The 22092-nt window shown below is 44.5% G+C and overlaps 2 protein-coding genes across 2 annotated transcripts in view; one reads left to right on the forward strand and one right to left on the reverse strand.

Moving 5' to 3' along the window:
• Nucleotides 1-1178: 1178 nt before the first annotated feature.
• Nucleotides 1179-10990, reverse strand: CUNH11orf54 (chromosome unknown C11orf54 homolog). Its single transcript, XM_019530338.1, has 8 exons — nucleotides 10881-10990; nucleotides 9791-9889; nucleotides 8930-9003; nucleotides 8004-8105; nucleotides 6745-6909; nucleotides 5893-6042; nucleotides 4418-4534; nucleotides 1179-1665 (listed from the first exon to the last, which is right to left on the reverse strand). The coding sequence occupies exons 1-8, from the start codon at nucleotides 10936-10938 to the stop codon at nucleotides 1492-1494; spliced, it is 939 nt and encodes a 312-aa protein (XP_019385883.1). The 5' UTR covers nucleotides 10939-10990; the 3' UTR covers nucleotides 1179-1491.
• The window catches only part of TAF1D (TATA-box binding protein associated factor, RNA polymerase I subunit D), a 24536-nt gene continuing 7025 nt past the window's right edge, over nucleotides 4582-22092 (forward strand). The window contains 4 exon segments of the mRNA XM_019530336.1: nucleotides 4582-5486; nucleotides 13031-13093; nucleotides 21345-21398; nucleotides 21794-22063. Coding sequence (XP_019385881.1) covers nucleotides 21813-22063 — 251 coding nt within the window. The 5' untranslated portion in view covers nucleotides 4582-5486; nucleotides 13031-13093; nucleotides 21345-21398; nucleotides 21794-21812.

Raw genomic sequence — 22092 nt, forward strand, 5'->3', positions numbered from 1 at the left:
AATGCTGGAAAGGGAGTTGCTGTACATCCTGGGTTCTTTTTTAGCCTTAACAGTACAGTCAGTTGTAATATATCAGGTGGGAGTGGGAGCAGGCAGCAGTGGACAAACTGCATGCCACCCCCACTGCCTCCACACTGGAGGGATGGATATGCTGAGGGGGGATAGCTCAGGAGTTCAGCTCTTTCCCAAGAGGCCTCTGGAAAGTCCAGAATTCAGGGAGGGGTATGCAGGGTTCCCTCCCAGCCTGACTGCAGACCACTGAACAGCACTGCAGCAGTGCAGTGAAATGACACTTCATTGGCTCTGGGGAGCACTGGTCAAGGGCAAAGACCAGGCAAAAAGAGACCCTTGATAGAAAGTGCTGCCATCTCTCGGCCTTGCTTAAAGCTAGGGACGTGCAGAACCAGTCAAAGCTGGCACCCTGGTGATTCCACTCTGGGGGTGTCCCTCTGGGCTCACACCCTCCTGACACAAGAGCAGCATGGTCTGAACTGGAGAAGTGGCCCTGCAGCTGCCACACAGTCTCTGAGTCCAGACAGTGGCAGTGACATGGAGGGAGGGCCCCACTCAGATCCCTGCTCCCCTGGCTGTGGCCCAGCTCATGATCCCTGTGACTTCCTCAGGAGCATTGCTCTTGTAACATATTTTCTGATCTGGCAGAGGTACAAGACCCAACCAGCATCTTCCTCTTAGTTAAATCATTTTAATCAGTGGCTGACATAAGTGGCTAATCTCAGCCACCTGGGATCACTTACAGCACATATGATGGTTGGTATACGGCACAGGACAGGGCTTGTTCTGTTGCCGTCTCAGTCTGAACAACACAGCCCTTGGTTGCAGCACTGTTCTATCACAATGTGGGTCTTGTGTGGAGCTCTTTTCCTTTCATGCCTGCTCTGGAGCTGTCTCATTGATTCACCTACTGTATTTCTATAGCTAGGAGCAATCATCTAGTGGTACTTAACTAAGGCCACTGGTACGTATTACATAAATTGGCAATTAACTGGTCAATTGTGAAATCAATTTATACCAGTCATACATACCAGGTAAGACCATCCCCAGGTGCAAAGGTAATTCTCACACAATTAACTGGTTAACCACCAATAAATTTAGACTAAGTGTCTATAAAAAGAGCCAATCAACTATAAAGTGCTTGAAAATGTGTAACAACTCTAGAGTTGGTTTCTATCCAGCTTTAATTTAAACATGTAGCAGGGCCCCAAAGCAATCAAAATGGAACAAATCAAATCATTAATACAAAATAATTTGGCTCTTGATGTTTGAACATGTGATAGAACTAGTGATATCTGAAATCAGATTGTCTAGACATTGAAAATATCCCTTCTTTAAAAAGGCCAATAAAAGTTGATATGAAACTAACAGCAATAAAATGCCAAATATGTTTGTGTGCTTGATTAAAGGTATTACTAAATCCAGCATTTCATTTAAAAAATTGCTATCCTACAACTACAAGGCAAGATGTGCACTGATTTAGTCTCTTCCAATGAGATGAGTCTCTTTGGGTCTGTCAATACGAAAGAGAAGTTCTGCAGGCATAAAATATCCCAAATACTCTACGCTATCTGGTGTGGTATCATTATGATAGTGTCCTCCTTCACCATAGTGACTAAAACCATGGGTGTGTTCCAATCGCAGATCAAACCCCTAGAACAAAGAAAACCTCATGAATATATTTTCTTCTGAAGTTTTAAATACTGCAAGTTTCTTCCAAAGATGCTGAAGTGCTTTGCAACATTATTTACAATTTGCAATAGGCCAATGACCTAGCTTAGCATGATCCTGACAACAATTTTCTGTATCTCAGTTTATCAGAATGACTTGTCTCAGATCATCCTGTTAGAAGATCAAAGGAAGAAACTGAATTGAAAATTTCTTACTCCCAGTCATCTGTTCCAATCACCACAACACGCAGTTCTTTCGTGACATGAACCTGTTCTAAGCCAAGGTCAAATATTCAATGTTTGTATTGTGGTAGAACCTAAAAACCCTTTAGTAGCGATCAGGGCCCCTTTGTGTTGGTCACTGTACAAGCACACAACAAAAAGTTCCAGATTCAGTTTTAACAGATGAGCAGTGGGTACAGCTTGGGAGGGAGCACAAAGTAACAAAGAGGTGCATGTGTACCTTGAAGGACCCAGCATGGCTCATTTCAGAGCTGAGTTCTGTAGTCTGTGTCAATAATGGTGTACATTGTTAGAATTAAGAAATCTAACTTGCTAAAAGGGAGTCTGAATGAGAGATGTTGGCAGGAATGAAGGATACACTAATATAATGTAGGAAAACAGGTGGGTGTACAAGAGCAAGGAGATTGTATTTGGTAAGTCTAGGAGACTCATCAAGAACAGACAAAGAAAGTAAGTTTTGTATATTGGGATGATAAAATAAGTATGTATGGAAGGTTGGGCTATATCTGACCAGTTTCTAGCACTCAGATGATAATGTACAGTAATGAGCGATTTTGGTAGAATGAAAAGAAGCAGAAGAGATGGATCCTTTGCTAGTGTGGACTGATCTGCTGGAGCCAGACAGCACTGGACAGCTATGCTCCTCCTTGCTAGCCCAATTTAAGTATTCGGGTCAAATACTTGTAACAAATTATGGTGTAGATTCAGTCATCAATAAGTATTGTAACATTCCTATCTAATGTAAAGTTGGTATGTTGCAATAGCATTTTAGAGCATTCATTTAAAATAACTGGATTTAATAAAGGCATTTCAGCTGAATTAGTGATGTGTCAATCAAATTCCAACACACATGGGTAAACTTGTAATAAGGACGGTCAGCAATGAGGTAGGATGAGAGTGGTCTGTAGTTTTAGTGGCAGTACAGCATTAGACAGAATCTGGTGAATAATACTTAAAGGACTGAAAGAGAGGGGCTATTTTTGGAGAGCAAGCATTGTGAAAGCAGGTTTAGGTATTTCCTTTTCAGTACAGCTCACCTAAATGTGAATTTGACTCATCAAAGAGATGATGCAGTCTGAAAAGGCAAAATGGCAGCGTATGTATTGAGTATTGGGTTCAGGTTGTGTTAGTGTGTACTTTAATCCTTTGAAAAAAGGGAAATGCAGGATTAATTGTTATGCCCTTTCTCTTCAGTGGAACACCACAGTGCAATATTAATTTTATATTAATATTTTTTTTTGTCAGTGAGTTTTCTACGTTTCTGGAAAGAGAAATGCTTTGTATGTTAATGTTAATGGCAAGGAAGGCATTGTCAAATACAGTTGCAATTAATATGCATAGTACAGGGGCAAGGTAATAAGTAGCTTTATAATGCTTTTCACAGTAGGGTTCAAAGTACTTTACAAAGCTAAACATTATCTTCGGAGAAACTGAGGCAGAGATGGGTGAAATGACTTGCCCACAATCAACCAGCAGGTCACCAGCAGAACCAGGAACAGAACCCCGATCACTCAAGTTCTGGTATTTGCTTCATGGAGGTTACTGTGTGAACCCTAAATGTTTCTCTTCACACCTGTCTGCTTTATTATAATAAATGGGGATGTGTTTGGTTTGGGAACTGTTGATCCTTCTGGATCATGGTGTATGTGCAATAGGTCACCCAGACCTTTGACATGCATGCCTAAGCAGTAGTTTGGAGGCTGCCCAGACCTTTCCATTATCCCTTTAGGCCACAGAGACAGAATCCAAAAGCCAGACTGAGTCCAGACATTTGGTGCCTCCATGGCTGTAGTTGTATAAGCATCTGGGAATTGAACCCCAGACTCCCTTGTGGCAAAAGAAGGATTCTACCAGTGAACCACAGGGGACTCTTATGAGGATGAGATTGTATTCTGAAATCCTTGGAGTGGATGATTACAAACTGAACTGATGAGAGAAATCAGACAAGTCTACACTCCAAAGTCTTGGCAGTGTTAGTTAATGTAATAACAGTAACTTAAAGAACAAGAGAACTGGTGCATGTCTCTTTCTCTATGAATGACCCCCACAGTTTACTCTCAGATTTCTGGCCTTGGTAGGTTTCAAATTTATGGTGCCCAAATATAGGTAAGCGTAGGTGGAAAATACCAGTTTGGTCCTGGGAAGGCTGAAAACTCATCTTTGCCTATGTTAATTCAGAGACTCTCACTTATTCTTCAGTAATGATTTCAGTATGTTTTCCCAAGGGTTATTGGGGCCTTGCCCTAGCTGGGATAATGTCAAATAAATAAGATTAGCTATAGGAATGATTAGCATCATGGTGCATATCTCAAAAAATGGTGTTAGAAGCCAGGACCTTTAGGAAGTACTCCAGGGAGTTGCATCTTAGGAACCTCTTGCACAGTGAAATGTGGATTGCTACCCACATCTCATGCTTTCCTGAGACAGATCACAAAACTCATGACAAAATCACTGTAAGACACACTACACAGTTACTCTTGAGAGAGACTTACTGGATCTCTAGAAACTATCACAGGCTGACAAACCAATGGCGCCTTCATTTCAAAAAACTTGAGCCAGTTATTTACCTCCTCATCAGTGTTCAAAGGACAAGCAGAAAATTCTGGGGGCTGTAACAAGAACATTGTTAGTGAATTATGGGCACTAGGACTGACATGCTTTCTCCTAAGTTACTTTACTTTGTCAGCCGTATTCTTTTGTCAGCCTCATTTACTCTTATCCAGTACAATGCAAGCAGTAGTCTTAATGGTTTTTTTGTTCTGAAACGTAAGTTCATACAGCTTCTTCCACTGTTACTGCCAAAATACCCAGTGGGAGTACTCTGGGAATCAAAGCACTGGTACCCATATGTTCGGCTTCTAGCGTATTGGGCTAACTGCTAACACAACACGTAAGGTTCTCTCTGCTTTAATATCAGAGGCACATGGTCCTATACAGCCACATTTGAACACAGGTGAAATGCACAGGATTCTGTTTTTGAGCGATGTGAACATCTGGATGTCAATATCAGCTAAACTGTGATTCTTACAGTAACCACAAACAACCTACAGCAGAGTATTAAAAGCCTCATCCAGTTTGGTCATGGAAATTGTATTAAATCTCTTGGCAGTAAGAAGTAACGTAAACAATGTTCTCAATGTGGACAGAGCCCAGGACCTACAACTTTTATGTACTGCATCAGGATGACTGACTCAGAACGGTCAAGGATGATTCTTTCTCCAAGTGGAGGCACCACAGCTGTCATGCATAAAAATGCATAAGCAGTCTCCAAAGCAGGGTCCAAGTGTCAGGACTGTCCTGGGGAACTGCCTTCATCTGTGGGCTACAGAGTCAGGCCCCCTCCTCTTGCTTATTCTCTTTGGCCCCATGTATCTTGCCTTTGTGATTGAGTCATCTGCAATGGAGTAGTGGAGTTTCCACAGTTCCAGTCTTGCCTCTAGCTTTGTAGTTGAGGTCCTTCCCTGAGGATGGAGCTGTGGCTCTGAATTCCTTTGGCATGAGAAACCTACAACTGAGGCAACCATTTTCCTGGACAAGTGTTCTTAGGATGCTATATAAAAGGTTAGCACTCCTTTTACTTCCTTCAGCCTTGTATTAAAAAAAACAAAGTGTAAGCCCATACCCAAAGGGACCATGTAGGTGCCCAATTCCATGAAGCAGTTTTAAATTCTGAATCCTATGAATCTCAAATCTTAGAAACACCAAAGTTTGGGGCAAACAGACAAAAACTCAAATACAGTCATCTCTTCCATGTTTACTATTAACTGGCTTAGACCTGCACTTGCTCAGCATACTGCCATAAAGTCAGGCCTATGGATTCCGCTTTTAGAGCCAAGTAGCTAAAGTTAGGCTTGGCAAGGTTGAGGGTCGCTACATGTAAGTGCCTTTGTAGATCTTGTCCTAAGTTTTGTCACCTGAATTACACTGTGGCTTTTACAGAGAGCCACTTAAGAAAAGAGCTACTTACCATGATATGCATCTTTGCTTTTCCCTTTTGAATAAGAAATGTACCTCCCATTCCAACTGGCTTATCACCATAATGTTTCTCTAAAATATGCCTCAGACAGGTGATAAAATTATGTTGCCCAGTTCTTCCATTAGCTTTCACTTCAATGACCTAGAGAACAGATATGCAGTAATCATTACTACTACTTGCAGAAAATTCTGTCTTGTATATTTCAAAGCTGCTGTGAAACCTTTTCCAAGTTGTGTCCCATTATCTCTTTGTCAAAGAATAAATTCTCACTCCAGCGAGGCTTTCTTTGTATCATTTATTTTTGTGATATAACAGGTGTGTGTGTGTAAAAGACTCCTATTTTTTTGTGAGGGAAGCCCTTTATTTATACACACAAGAGGCACTGCACAGGATGCAAAGGACATCAACCCCATCACAAGGGAACTCTGCCTAGAGTTGAAGAGGTTATTCATTTTCAACCTGCTACTCAGTGACTGGCTTTTCAGCTAATAGTATCACATGATAGTTGTATTTAGGGGGACATTCATCTACAAGGAACTAAGACATACTCAGTTTACTCTGTTAATCATTCGTCAGATGGCAATAACTTTCAGAAGGCAATACTTTTCACTCACTGCCAACTGAGGAGATTTAAGAGTTATAGGTTTCAAATCCTAGTGCAATTCCTTCGGGAATCCAGTTCCCAACATCAACTTCATCTTTTTGTATCAGAAATTATTTCTTTTATGCAATATTTGCCTTAAAAATGATCAATCCTCTCAGGAAGGAAAGGCTGGATGGAAGCAGACAAATTAATTCTAGTCAAAGTCTATTGTTTAAGTTACTTTTTATCTAAATGTGCACCTTGCCTGGTTGGCCCTGGCTGGCAAACAGGTTGGCCAACAATCCAAAACCACTGTATTTGTACTTCTCCAGCAAGCATCCTCCATCTGTAGGATTAATTCGAGCAGTGTAACTTGCATTTACAGCATGCTTTTGTTCAGTCTCAGTTTGAGCAATAGGGATCAACTGAAAAGAAAGGTGCATGAAATAGTTGGATTTTATTCAGTTCACTTACTGCTAGAAAGTTAACAGACTTAAACCTGAGAAGTGATTCTCTTGAATACAACAGAAGCTATACCTCTCTGAATTAAACTAAAACTGGCTTGCAAAGTGTACACATTTTAGTGGGAGAAAATCCAGTGAATATTTCGTTACCTTGGCTGAACGTCATGGTAAAATGGACACCAACATTAAAAAAAGTATTCTCCTTTAGCAATCTAAATAAAAAACTCCACATAAATAAGTCAAAAAGGAAGTGTTTCTCAGTGAGGCAACATCTATTAACTTATCACAGCAGAAGGCCCAACTTAATGCAATTTATAGTATTTATTAACAGGAGGTAAATCCTTTCATTCCAATTTATACATAAGGCTTTTAAGATGTCAGTTTCCAATTGCTTCAGGTTTCTTTTGTTTGTGATTGTATTTTGGGCATCTGAACATTTGTGTAGTTATACAATTTCCTTGTAATTATGCTATTTTCCATAGTATACTGGAGTTGTCTTAACTTCCCATCCCTACCTGACATTGCAAGCAACTCTTCAAACAGTAGTATTGTATATATCACTACCAAAAAATCTGCATCATCATTCAAGATTATGACTGACACTGGCATTTTAAAGCCATTTATCATTCAGCACTTTGGCAGCTGTTTTTCAGCTCACACTTCTGTCACTTACTACTTAATTGGAGATTTTTGGTATAGTGATAATTAGACAGTGCATACTGTTAGCTCCATTTCTGTTCCTCCTTGGCCTCAAGTCAAAACATGATTTGTTATTGAAATAACAATCACTTCATGGCATAGGTCTTAAATTCACTTATCCATACTAATGACATTAATTACTGATGTTAAAAAAAAAGATAATTGTAAAAAGGAAATAGCAAGCTACATACATGTCCTGGCCTATAGCAATTCTTTCCTACAACCCTCCACGGCTCCTGTCACAGGCAGCTTTTATTAAAACAGCTACATACATGCACATTAGGGGCATGTGTTTCCAGGAAGTCACTGATTGAGAAATACTAAATACTTATACAATACAACCCAATGTTACTGACCTCGGCATTTACTCCAAGAATTCTAGATGAAGCAGCTCCAGCTCCAAGAATGAAAGCTCCAGGCAGCTCTATTTCTTTTGCAACAGTATTCAGATCATATACCTGCACAACAGGGATACATTAATTTTGCTTGGGCTTCACATCCTGCCTTGTATTTCTCATTCCAGCTAAATTCCACTGCTACTTCTTGATGCACCCCATCAAAACATCATTATTACCTGTCTGGATTAGGCTTAATAAAATCTCTAGAGCAGAACAGTGCCAAAATCTGGTTGAGTTTAGATCTATATTCACCCTTTATGGCCTGAGCAGGTCTCCACCTTGTTTGCTAGATTGCAGGGTTTTATTGTACAAACCAGGCACCACTCTACCTGCAGACCACATTAAATAAATGTCAGTTTCATCGAGATCAAAAAGAAAAATAACCTTAAATGATGTCACATAGATCAGATTCTGGGAGGTCCCTAGAACCAGGCATTGTGCTCTATCCAAAGTGAGTGCTAATGTGAACCCTACTTCAGTTTGCACTACTCCCATAGGTGGTTTCTTCTTATGAAGAACAGAATTTAGGTGGGGACCGTGGCTAGAGGCTACTGACAAGCAGCATGCAATAAATAAATATACTGATTATGTCTTGGCCTATAGCAATTCCTTCCTACAACCCTCCATGGCTCCTGTCACAGACAGCTTTTATAAAAACAGCTACATCATATCTGCAGACAGCAGAAGAGGAACAACTAACTTATGCATACTGCTTCTGATGTGGGGCATGGTTTTTTTGACACGTTCTGTGCTTAGCACAAGCCAAATTTTAGCCTGGGATGCCTATGGAATATTTTTACATGTGAAACCCTGGAGTATCTATTCATCAGTGTTCTCCAGCAATTTTAAAAAAATGTTAAAAACTATGCCTATAGAAGACTCACTTTATCTTTTTGTACAAGAGGCAAAAGGTGAGGGACACCTCCAACATCTGCTATTCTAGGTTTCCCACAGATTCCTGGAATAAGAACAAAGCCAGTTAGCTTGTTAAGAATATTCCTGTAAAGATCTCTCTATATATACTTGAAGTATAATATGCTAATGAACCAGGTCCTGAGAAGCCTCCTTTCAGTTTCCAGAAAGTCTTTTAAAGCACTGGTTTCTCTTCACATGCAAAAGAAATAAGGGTTGCTTTACTGTCCTTTCCAGAAATGTACATATCTACATTAAATAAACCTGAATTTCAGCAGAAAGTAGACATGGGATATGCATTTAAGGGTAGCCAGCCTGTTTCCAAAGCAGTGTTCTACAAGAATTAGCTCTACTTTGGGTTGTTGCCCAAAAATAGTGTAATGGGCAATAACCACAGAATACCAGTTCTTCAGTGAGGCAGAGGGTACACAGAGTGACGGGACAAAGTAGCTTTATTGGATATACCTTCCCTATCTTGTGTATGTACACAGGTAGGTTTTTAAGTATGAGATGAACGTATTAAAATGAGATTGAGCAATAACACAGTACTTGGCCTGGATACAGGCCTTCCATGAGAATCTCAAAGCACATCACAACACAATTTAGTTACATCAGTGAGATAAATGGCATTAGAATCATTTTACCAATGAAAGAATGACAGTGAGTATGTGAATATCAGCAGCAGAGGCAAGAACAAAAACCAGGTCTTACAGCTCCTGTGCAGATTAGTTATTTGCAGGACAGTGTTTCCAACATCTTCAGAAGTCCAGAAACATAATGAATTAGCTCTAAAGACCTGGCAATCTCAGCCTCAGATAGAAATGTGAAGTTACCTTTAACAGGAAAGGTGAATGGTTCTTGAGTCAAATCAGGGCAGTCCACTACAGAGACCAGAGCATCAGCAAAGTTTTCTTTAAGCCCTTTCTGCAGAACTAGAATAAAGAATGAAAAAAACTGTTATTGACACTATAAAAACATGCCTTTAAGCACTCAAAAACATGCCTATAAAAAATGCCTTTAAGCCCTGATTCAGCTAGGTACTTAAGAATGTAAACAATTCCATTGATTTAAATGCTCAAAGTTAAGCACATAAAATTTACTGCCTCTGAGTCAGGTCTTCAAGGAAAATCAAATCCTTCTGGGTAATACCATATCAGACCAGAAGCTTCCATTTTCTCCTTTTAAAAAAAATAAGCATGCCAAGATGTTCAGAAGTAGAACCCTAAACTTAGGGTCCAAAATCCATTTTTAGGAACCAGTCTGATTTTCAGAAATCCTTTGCACTCAACGATTTTCTTCAGCCAATTATTTTTTCCAGCCATAGTTAGAAAGAGTAGAAGACCTCTGTTGTAGGGGCTAGATTGTGGTAAGTGATAGGAAGGGGGAAAAGAACAAAAGGAGTTTTGTATTTGTATGTATAAAGCATATCTGGGCAGCCTGGGCTTCAGGTGAGGGCATGTTCTATCAAAAAAGATATAGAATAAGCTGAATCCTGCAGTTTGGATCTCAATTTGAACACCAAGAGGGGAACCACCTGCAGCTAAAAGCATACAGGACTGATGTCTCACATTAGTGTTGTCCAATGCTTGTTGTAAATCCCGGCCCACAGCTTGACAGGGTGGGCATGAGTTTTAGAAATGCAACAGATCCTGAGCCTAAAAGCTCAATTTCAGTGGGGTTAAGATTCATTTGTATTCCCCTCTTACAAACCTGCAAAATACATCAATTGGCGTAAAAGAAAATTTCCCTGCTGTAAGAGCACTATTTCCCCTGAATTCTTCCTACTGTCTGCAGTTTTGCCTTGCTGGTAGCAAAAGCCATTGCTGTATATACCACAGGGATAAAAACACATTTTAAAATGTTAGTTTGTTTGTCATTCCTAATTATAATACTTTCCAGAATATTACAAATTACTTTACTTACCCCCAGCAAGTTCTTCTAGACTTGGGACGTGGAAAGCAAACTTTTCAACTTTGGCCATTTCTTAGCTCATACGATCAACCGACTTCTTCATGAAAGAATTACAAATCAGAGTACACCGAAGACTCTCAGCTACTGATCTGTTAATAAGCATTTTGGTTTAGTGATTAAAGTTGGTATGCACTTTTATGCTAATCTTTTATATATAACTGACTGTTGCCAGCCTCATTCAAGAATATAGAAGCTGCTGTTGCTTGGAGAGAGATTCAGAGTGCATGTTTATGCTGCTAACTTTCCTGAATGTTTTGGAATGAGGGGGTGTGCTTGGAACATTGCTTGAGAGCTCTAGACAGCCCCTAGAAACTTAGGCCTGCAGCTGACTCTGGGCAGTCATACCCAATTTCACTGGGGCTCCAGCCAAACGCGCGGGGCTGCCAATGTGAAGCCAACAGGAAGACTGGGGTTTGGATATAACAGAATTGTTTTAAATGATTTTGGAGAATGGCTGTGGCCTCTTCTCGCCCATCCAAAAATAAATATATATAGGTAAGTAATGCTGCAGACCAAGTCAAGTCATTGCAAACTGCCCCATTTGAATCCTGGGCAGACAGGATTCTATGGCTTTCCCCTACCAGAAAAAAAGAGAGCAGGGATAGCAGTGTTTCTCTAGGTGAAGAACAAAAGCAAGGAGCTCCAGTCTCTCTTCTGTAATAAGCTAGTACATAGCAATGTTGTTTTGATAGGAATGAGCATAAGCAAAGGATTACATAAAATGTATTGTTCACAGTTCTGGAGTTCAAGGTAAGCATAGTTTAGTTCATCTTACAACAGCACACAGGTCAGCTGGCTGGGGCATATCACCAAGTCAAAGTAGAAAAACCTGGTCAGGCAGCTTATGAGTCAACCACATCAATCATTAACTCCCTAGTTACACATCTGTCTCCTCCATGAACAAAGCAAAGAAGCTGCAAGTATCTTATAGCACAGGAGTGGGCAAAATACAGCTCACAGGCCAGATCCAATCCACCAAGGGATTTCATCAGGCCTGTGGTAGGTCCCTCAGCTCTTCCGGGCTGTTGTGGGGGGCAGCCCAGGTTGTAGCGCATGTGGTCAGTCCTGCTGGCCCCAGGCTGGCACCACTGCCTGGGCGCCCTGGCCTGCCCGCCCCTCACCCACCACCGGGGCACTGGACAGATCAGGCAGGGTCTTTATGGAGACCAGCCCGGGACCCGTGGGCTGGGTGTGCTCGGATGGCATAGGGCTGTAGGCAGGCAGGGAGCGGTATCAAGATGGAACAGGCAGATGGAGCTGGGGCTGGGATTGCGGGGCGATGACATCACGGGACCTTGCAGGAAGTAGCTTGTGGCTCTGCCCCAGGCCCTGGCCCCACACTATCACTGCCTTGCAATCCTGGCCCTGGCCCCAGCTGCCACTGCCAGCCACTGCTCCCTGCTTGTCCGCAGCCCCATCCCATCCATGTGCCCTGTCTATGGGGCTCCTGGGCTGGCCTCCCTGGAGATTCTGCTCGGCTGCTCTGTCCAATGCCCTCAGACTGGTCTATAATCTACCAGTAAGGGAGTTTTAGTGAGCTGCTGCAGGCTGCAAGGGTTGCAGGAGGGGTGCTGACCCAACCCGCAACAGCTCACCAGAACTCCAGGAGGCTGTGGGTGTGGAGTGAAGGGCACCAGCAGGGCCAGGGGGCTGTGGGTCAGGAGTGAGTAACACCAGCAGTCAGGAGATTGTGGCTTGGGAATGAGGAGCAATGGCACGGGCAGGGCACCAGCATACCAGGGCTGCTCAGTGCCACAAAGCAATGGGGGGCAGGGGCAGCTGCAGCTGGACTCGCATCCTGGTGAGCAAAGGAGGCAGGGGGAGCTCTGATTTTCCATGATAAAAAATCCAAAATCAAATAACAAAGTTTATAAGTATTTAAAATTTATTTTATTGTAGTGATTGAGGCACTGGTAGGCTTCCAAATGGCTTTAAAATTGTAAACATCTCAATATAACATCGTGTCAACTGATACCTGTATACATAGTGGTGTTTCATTTTAATTGTGGAAAAATGCAGATTTGGGGTTTTTTAGTTAGTGAACTTGTGGGATTCCCCCCCCCCCTTTTTTTAAATCAGAGAACGTATGTTTTTTTTAACAGAGAAAACCAGGATCCTTGATGATAAGGACAACAAAAACAAGGATGAGTGAAAGGACTGGGCAAGTAGGCAGAGGAGCTGGGAAGAGAGAGGACAGACGAAGTCCTTTGTGTAACTGTGATGGTTTCAAGGTGATGGTGATGGCTGCATGAGCATGCAGGAATGCGGGTGCATGGTACAGTCTTTGTAATGGGACTAAGAATGATGCAACTAAAAAAGTATTTTGAACTGTCAAGTGAACCAGTGATCACAAGACAGGTTTTTAGAGGTACCGTTATATAAGTAAATACTTTTGCAAACCCCTCCCCCAAACAAGGAAAACTATGATGAAAAGTCTGAGATCATCTTGATTGGCATTATATAGTTAATGGCGGAGACTTGTCCAATCCACTGCAAGCAGGCCCCCTACAAGAGTCTATTACAGTTTCCCAATGAGAGGATCTTGGTTACACACTTTATTCATATAGATGGGGGATTTTTCCTAGCTTGCTTATTTTGCCTGTTGGCTAGGGGCAAATGAGACTTGGGAGCATCTGACCTATATATAGATATAAGGAAATAAATATTTTTGCAAAAAAACCCCCAGGTTTGTATCCAGCTTCTTTGGCTCTGATCAAGTGTAATGCCAGTCCTCTCATGGGCTAAAAGGTGGTTTCCCAAGGTGAGGCCTGTCCCCTGCATCCCAAGCATGCTGACCCGTGAGTTTCCTGAATGCAGGAAACTTGACTGCACAATTTTGTGGCAATGGAGGACTGCTTTCTTCCTTTTCCCTGGACCTTTCAGCTAAAAGCAAGCAAGACTAGTAAACAAACCACATGGTTCCTGAGCCCTGGGTTTCCATGTAGGATATCTGACACAGATTTGGGGAGTATCTGTAACCCGAGTGATGGTGAGTCTGGGAAGGAGGGTATTTGCCCAGTGGTAGAGCCACATGGACTTAACCATCTCAGTTGAAACTTGGAACTTGACTATTGGGCTATACCTAATAGAATTTGGAAGTGATTTGACCTTTGAAACAAACAAACAAAAAAGTTTGCACCCAGCTGAGGGGAGGATCTTCCTGGCCTGGACCCCCTGGACAAAGAGAATTGGTTTGCTTATTTTGGCAAGATAAAGAAAGTTAAGAAGGAAGCTATAATCAGCCTGATAGATGGAGTAGGTGTAGAGCACTGTACAAACCAGGAGAGATTGGGGATGGCAGTGGCCTTCTACCAGGAGTTCTACAACGCATGACCAGAGGACACAGAGGCCATGCAGGAATACCTGCGGAAGCTCACTCACGTCTTTGGGGAGGACAAGAGTCAGAAGCTGGTGGAGGAATGGACACTGGAGAAGATTAACAAAACTTTCCATAGCTTCAAGAATGGTAAAACTCCTGGGGCAGACAGCTTGCCCAAGGAGTTCTATGTTTGCTTTCAGGCGGGCCCAGACCTGCTGGAGGTTAATAGAGCACCTGCAGGAGGGCCACCTGGGGTGAGAATGGATGAAGGCCTCAGAACCCTTCTTTATAAGAAGGGGGAGAGGCAGGACCTGAATAATTGGCATCCTATAGTCCTCCTTAACCTTACTACAAACTGATGCCCAAAGTCTTGGTTGTGTGTTTTAAGTCTGTTATAGGTATAGTGATCTGAGGACTAGGTGTGCAGAGCCAGGGTGGTAGATCTAGAGCCCTGATACAGCTGCAAGATGTACTACAGTGCCAGTGTGAGAGGGCTGAATGCTGCCATGCTGAACCTCAACCTGGAGAAGGCCAGTGGGTATCCCACTGGTTCCTATTTGAGACACTGAAGAACATGGGAGTCCCCCCAACCTTTGTCACCCAGTTAAAGACACTGTACACCAATATGAACAGTGGGGTACCGGTAAATGGGTCCCTGACATCTCTGATCGTGGTGGATTTGGGTAGCAGGCAAGGCTGCCCACTCTCCCTGATCCTGCTTATCTGTGTGATGGAACCACTAGCACCGCAGCTCAGGCGGGATCCCAGAATCAGTGGAGTAGAGATCCCTGGGAATAACCGGAAAGAGATGAGGGTCCTGGTCTATAAGGACAACCTCAGCATCATATGTAGGAACAAGTGGTTGGTTGAAAGAGTGTTACAGCACACCCAAGTATATGGAACAGCAGTGGGGGCCAAGCTCAATGCAAGCAAAAGCACATGCATAGTACTGAGTGAACTTGGGGACCTGTTGGCCCCAGGGGTCTCCATCCACCGTGAGGGAGTAAAGATCCTCAGGGTAGAATCTGACCCAGAGCTGACTGGACAGAGGGTGTGGGAAAAGACTGAGGTCAAAGTCAAACAGGGATGAAACTATGGCAATCGCACTGCCTGTCAACGGGGGGGGGCATGTAGTATTCATGAAGGTGGTGTTATTACCAATGCTTCTGCATACTGCTTCTACATACCCCTCAGAGCAAATCATCCACAGAATCTGAAGAGCCATGTACATCTTCTGGGACTCCAGGTGGGCGAAAATGGTGAGGACCACACTGTACAAAACAAAATGGTCTGGAGGCAGAGGAATGCCAGATGTCCTGCTGTTCCTCTGGGCCAAGTACATGAACCAGATCTGCAGACTGGCAACAGAGACAGAATCCAAAACAGCCTGCTTTGTAAAGTATGTTGTAGGCCAACTACTATGACAGCAGCAGGTGTATACAATGATCAACATAAGCCCATAGACCATGGTGTTCCCATGGTTCCATGAGGTCCTGAAACACTTCTGGAACAAATACAAACTGCATGACAAGGCCTCTGTGACCCTAAGAAACCACCATAAGATGCAGGAGGTGAAAGGGGCAAGAGACATCATGTTGCCCATGGACCTGCTACCCAGTGACAGCTACCAGACTGTGTGGGAGCGAATCTTCCATAAGGACCTACAGAAAGAGTGCTGAAACTTGAACCGGCAGGTAACCCACCAGGCACTCCCTGTGCGGGCATGGAAAAACAGTGATGGGCATAGAGACCCACCAAACTACTCCAGGCAAATCTGCTGGTGAAAGGTGGAAACGACTGACCACCTCCATTGGTACTGCCCATAAGCCAATGAGGTGTAGAAGAAAGTATACGTGGCGATGGGGTTCACAACCCTGACCAAGGTGGTTCTATACGGACACTTGACCAAGCAGCAAGGACCCCGACAGCCCACCTCAACCAATTCATCTCCTGCTTGAGGAATGCCTTCTGGAACACCAGAAACTTGCTCACGAACAGACACATGAACCTTGCAATCAAGGTCTGCATTAAAATGGGACTGAGTGAGATGTACTGGTACTACAGGAAAATGGTAGATGACAGGGAAGAGATGACAGACATCATAAAGAAGAGAGGGGACTAGCATAGACTGTTCAGAGCAATGATGACAATGGAGATGGCAACGAATATAATGATGAGCGAACAAGACGGAGGAAACAGGTGGGGAAATTGGAAGAGAGGGAGGTGAAAGAAGACAGAGAGGGCACTGATGTGGTTCTTTGCATAATTGTAATGGTTAAAGGTGACTGTCTCAGGCACACAGTGCAGTTTTGTAACTGGAATGAGAATGGTGCAACTGTAAAGGTGTGGTTTGGACTGTAAAGTTAACCATAGTGGTCACAAGACAGGTTCGTAGAGGTATGGGGGGGGTGTATTTATACAGAAAAAAATACTTTTGCAGAAAAAAAAAAGAGCAAGCATGACTAGGAGTGTTATAGGATGCCAATTTTTCAGGTCCAAAGGAGCAATTGAACTGCGCTGTTGGGCTTAGGGCCTGTACATAGGATGCCTGCCATTGGATCTGGGGAATACCCAAAGTCCCAGACTGACTGGTCTAAGAAGGGGTAGACTTGTCCAATGGTAGAGCTACACAGACTTGAACGATTGTGCTCAGTTTAGTTGATTTGGAATTCAGAATTAATTCGGCTTTAAGCCAAAACAACCAAAAATTTGTACTATGTATACAAAAGTAAGTGTATAAAAGTACTATTTAAAAGTGTGCATTGCAGCTGCTGGCAGCTGAGTCTGCATGACATGGGGCACAATGCAGCACGCAGAGTAGCTGTCCCACCTGCCCACCTCTGAGCTGCTGCCACCACTGTGCCACACTGGGAAGTTTGGGGCAGCTGCCCCAAGCCAAGCCCCCTGCCATGACTGGCGTAGACTAGTGGTACCGTGGTGGCAGCAGCTCATTGTGGTAGGTTGGTGGGATGGCTACTTGGTACACTGCACTGTGCCCCATGTTATGTGAGCCTGGCTACTGGCAGCTGCAATGCCATAACTACCCAGCTGCAGTGCCAATAAGCCAGGGGGAGGGGGGAAGAGTAGGGTAGATGCAAGAGGTGGAGTCTGTACACTGTGCATCCAGTCCAGCTCCAGCAGAGTGGAGTGAAGCAGGGTGCATCCCTCCTTTTTCAGGGTCTTGGCAGCAGCCAGAAGGCCATATTTTGTCCATCCCTGCTGTAGAGACACTCAGCTGGATGAGAGGAACAGGAGTGGATGCTGTGGGTCACCAAGGCTGGAGGATGCTTGGATTGATAAACCTTGAGAGAGAAAATCAAAGGTGTCAAGAGTAATGAAAAGCATGGATTGAAGTGAGTTGACAGTACGAATAGGACAGAAAGGAATTTAAGTGGATAGGTTGATGGACTGCCAGGCCAGGAAGAACAGAGCAACAGGGAAAGGAAGGAAGCCTGTAGGAATCCTGGCAGTGGCTGGTGGAGGAATTCAGCTTTATCTGGAGCTGCAGGTCAAATAGACTGTGAGGGCAAGGAGCCAGAAAGAGGCGAGCAGGAATTTTATTGTTGAAAGTTCTGAGTCACACAGTTCCCATACTACCCACATAAGCCTTGTGGCAGCACAGGCAGTCCTCTTTTTATTCCCTGATTAATAACTCAGTTATAATTATTATCGATTCTCTCTGTGATGCTGTCCTAGTGTGTGGGAAGAAGGGGCAGTGGACAAACCTAAAATATCCCAATTTCTCTTTGCAGGACAGTGATTCAACAAAGCACAACTACAGACTCCAAAACATGCAATGGCTGTTTATCATGTATATCCCTATGCCTGTACAGTTCCAGCAAATTTACCATTTGGGGTATATGACACCTCTCTTCACAGCTGTGCCCTGGACAGACAGCTTTGCCATGCAGCAGTAAAATACTATGAATTACTGATTGGTTAGAAGGCTATTCAGAACCTTATGGTGACAGTGAGAGGTCAAGAATCAGGTCTTTTCCATGCTATTACTGCTTAGAACCGTAAAAGGGGGCAAAAACTGGATACAGGTAGACTTACTGAAACTGTAATCCAGACAAGGCAAGAGCGGATTGTGGTGGGTAGACCACGTGACTTGGGGGGGAGGGGGAGATTGGGACACCTGTCATTGATGGGGGTGCAACTTCCCTTTGTCACTCATGTTTGCAGCCTCGGAGTGTTCCTGGATCCTTTGCTGCACCTGCATCTTGAGGTGAGAGCCACAGCTAGGAGCACGTTTCAAACCAACTCTAGCTGATGAGAAGGCTGTGACCCTTTTCCCTAGCCTCTGATCTGTCCACCAGCCTCCATAACCTCAGGTTAAAGTACCACAATGCACTCTATGTAGGGCTGCCCTTGAAGACCATCCAGAAGCTGCAGCTGGTACAGAATGCCTTCTGACAAGGTGGGTCACCAGGAGCACATGATGCCAGCCTAGCAGACTCTGCACTGGGTACAATTCTGGGTACAATTTAGGGTGCTGGATTTGATCTAAAGCCCTAAATGATCTATGGTTTCATATCTAAGAAACCACCCTCTCTCTTATGCCCATCACAATTCTTAAGGTTAGTCAAGAGTGACCTCCTACAGGTACCAGCTGCATGCCCAGTCCACTTGGCAAAAGCATATAGGAGCTCATTCTCTGCTGCTGTTCTTCATCTCTGGAGCTCTCTTCCCCATGAGGCCTGCCAGAGCCTGAGCCTGGACATCTTTTGGGAGCACTTTTAAGAGTAAGACCTTCCTAGTTGGAAAGACATTCACCAAACAAAACTAGGGTGAGATATTGTTTAGGGGCTCTCTGTTGTATTTTGATGGTCTAGTTCCCTTTTAAGCTGTTTCAAAATCATAGAAAATGAGGGTTGGAAGGGACCTCAGGAGGTAGGTCATTTAGTCCAACCCTCCGCTCAAAGCAGGACCAGCCCCAACTATATCTTTGTTGGTTTTGCTGCTCTCCTGTTTTTAAGCTACCCTATTCTCTAATTGTAAGCTGCCCTGAGCCTTTGTTGGGCAGGATGGCATACGCATAAACATACGAATGACCAAACATATAGACAAAAAGAGAGGGTGAGGGTAGTTGGTGTGGAATAGCTTAACCCCCTCCTCCTCCTGTACAGAAAGGGTAACTCTGTCTCTCAGCTTCAGACTAAAAAAAAAAAAAAAAAAAAAAAAATCCAATTAATATATTTTGGTCCAAGGCCGAGTCAGCTAAATCAATTCCAACTGGGCAAAGCCCCAGTAGTCAAGTCCCAAATCCAACTGAGCAGAGTTCGGTGGTTCAAGTCTGCGGCTCAACCACCAGGCAAGTAACCTTCTTCCCAGACACATCAGTCTGCTCCCCAGATCTGTGGCAGGCATCCTATGTGCAGACCCCGGGGGGTTCAGCTGCCCCCTTGCCTCGCCTGCTCCTGGTCAAAAGACCAGACAACTGTGAGGGGTTTTTTTTGTTTTTTAAATGTTGTGTTTTCAGCCAAATCAGTTCCCAATTTCATACAGGGCTCAGTGGTTCGCGTCTGTGTGGTGCTACCAGCAAATGTCCTCTTTTAGCCTGGGGCTTCAGATACTCCCAAATCCGCAGCAGGCGTCCTAGCCCGAGCCCTTGGGGTCCAGAGACCCCTGAGTCTCGCCTGCCTCCACCCACAAGGCCACAGGAACAAGCTCGGGGGAAAGCCCGAGAGCAATCGTCCCTCCCCACAAACTGCGAAGCTGCTACCCTCCCATTGGGAAGCGCTTGTAGACTCTCGCAGGGGTTGGCCTCCCACTCCAGTCATTCATGGTCGAGACAACCCCGGCATCGAGCTGCCAGCGGCGCATCAAGCACAAGTGGGCTGCCCACGAGAGACGCGGGCGCGAGCAGCAGGGGTGTCTGTGCCTCGCCCTGGGGCCCGCCCGGCTCCATCGCTTCGGGCGGCACCCCGGCCCCGAGCCCCCGACGCAGACAGCCCGCGCCCTCCAGCACTTACCCACCTCGCATCAGACGCCCCCGCCTGAGCCCCGCCCCCCCCGGCCGCGCCGCGCTGCGCTGCGCTGCGCTTCCGACCCGCTCTCGCGAGACTGGCACGCCTTGCCTAACGTTTGTTTGGTAGAGTCTCGCGAGATCTAGCGGGTATTTAAGCCGCCGGAAGGCGCTTGTGCGGTCTCTGTGCAGACGGGGTGAGTGCGTGGTGGGGTAGTGGTACGGGAGCACCCGCGTGATACGGCTTAGGGATGCGAAGGGGCGCACGGTGGTCGCCGCTGGTCCCTCCCCACCGCGCTGCTGCCCAGCAGGGGTCAGGCCCGGCGGCCCGAGTGGCTCTTCCGAGCGTGTAAGCGGTGTCCGCCCGGCGTTGCTGCGGGCGGCGCTCCCCTTCGGGAGAGCGGCGGCTTGTGGGCGCAGTCCGTCCGGGGCCGCGTGGGAGCCGCATGTCCGCTGTTACAGGGAGACCTGGCTTTTCCCCCGAGCTCGTCTGGCATTCGTGCTTCCCTCTTAGTTTCCAAATCTGTTCGAGCGAAGCGAGCAGTCGCGTGCTGCCTGTGCCTTGTGTCTCGGCCCTTCTTGCTGCCCGAGGGAGTCTTCTCTCCAGTAGCTAATGCCGAGGATTTAAAATAAAGGCTGGCAGTTGTGGCCAGTGTTAACTGTCGATATTAACCAAACGATTCTGGGCAGGCTTTCACTCCCATCGCATGCTGCTGGAAATGACAGTGTTCAGGCTGTTGGTTATTGAATTAAAATATTAAGGGGACTTTTCTTTAGGCCAGTGGTGCTCGACTTTGTTTGGACTGGAAGCAAGCCTTCATAACTTTTGTGAAAGGAGTGCCACCCAACTTCAAAAGCGAATGTATATATCCCAGTCCTCACTTCCTTACAGAGGATCTAAGCAGTGGGTGTGGGGGGATCATCCAGGCATGCCTGGGTTTATTTACTTGCTCATCTGCTTATCTCTTCATACCTCACACTAGCCTGGCTATGAATCACTGATAAAGGGTGCACTTGATTAACTAAAGCATCTTGCAGGCTTTCTTTTTTGCCCAAATGAGTTGGGAGCATCTGTTTGCTTTAAAATGCAATACCTGACTCAAACTATAATACCATACCTGTCTTTCAGGTGCTACATCATAAAGTTTTTGAAATACTATTGGATAAAGTGAGGTTTTGGCAGATAATTATTTGTAATCCTTACAAATACTGGGAAGTGTAGCAGATTTTTTTGGGTACAATACTGTCATGAAATTTGATACCATGAAAGTAGGATACAGTTGTTGAACAAGTATGCATCGGATACAGATGGGGCCTTTTTAATATATTGTAGACTCCTGAAAGTGTGCTGTGTCTACCTTCACCTTAAATAGAGGTGTTTCCTGATGCACCTGTCAATCCTACACCATGCATGTTTTCAGTTGCGGCAATATATACGTTATTTGACTGCATGTAGTTGTGAGTTAATTCTGTAATAATATTCAGTAGCAGTTGTAGAGACGAAAGGTTCTTTCAGGTGTGAGTGTCTTATTTTGTGTGTGTGTGTGTGTGTATATCTATATATCTTTAACTTTTTAGGATACTTTGAAAGCTCAAAATGACCGATGCACGTGATTCCCAGAGTTCAGTTTCTGACTACTTTGAAGATGGCCAGGACCTAGTGTGCACTGAAGAAGAGGACGAGTTGCCCATGCATGATGCTGCAGTTGGAGGGAGTGCTCAGTCAGGCAGTGCACGGGAAGATGCTACTTCTGAAGACCCTTCACATGTACTTGGTGCCTTTGGTACATCGGCCACATGTTACACTCAATCTGCCAAAGCCTCCCTGGAGAGCAGTGATTCAGAAAGGTGTGTTTCCCTTTTTTTTTTTTTTTTTT

Source organism: Crocodylus porosus, unplaced genomic scaffold, assembly GCF_001723895.1.
Source record: "Crocodylus porosus isolate Cpor-Errol unplaced genomic scaffold, CroPor_comp1, whole genome shotgun sequence".
Lineage (NCBI taxonomy): Eukaryota > Metazoa > Chordata > Crocodylia > Crocodylidae > Crocodylus > Crocodylus porosus.

Excerpts from the sequence above, each read along its gene's own strand:
- CUNH11orf54 (XM_019530338.1), bottom strand. The coding sequence starts at position 10,938 with ATGGCCAAAGTTGAAAAGTTTGCTTTCCACGTCCCAAGTCTAGAAGAA. Across the intron at positions 9,890-10,880 it reads TCTAGAAGAACTTGCTGGGG|TTCTGCAGAAAGGGCTTAAA; the intron begins GTAAGTAAAGTA and ends TCTTTATTCTAG. Across the intron at positions 9,004-9,790 it reads ATTCACCTTTCCTGTTAAAG|GAATCTGTGGGAAACCTAGA; the intron begins GTAACTTCACAT and ends TTCTTATTCCAG.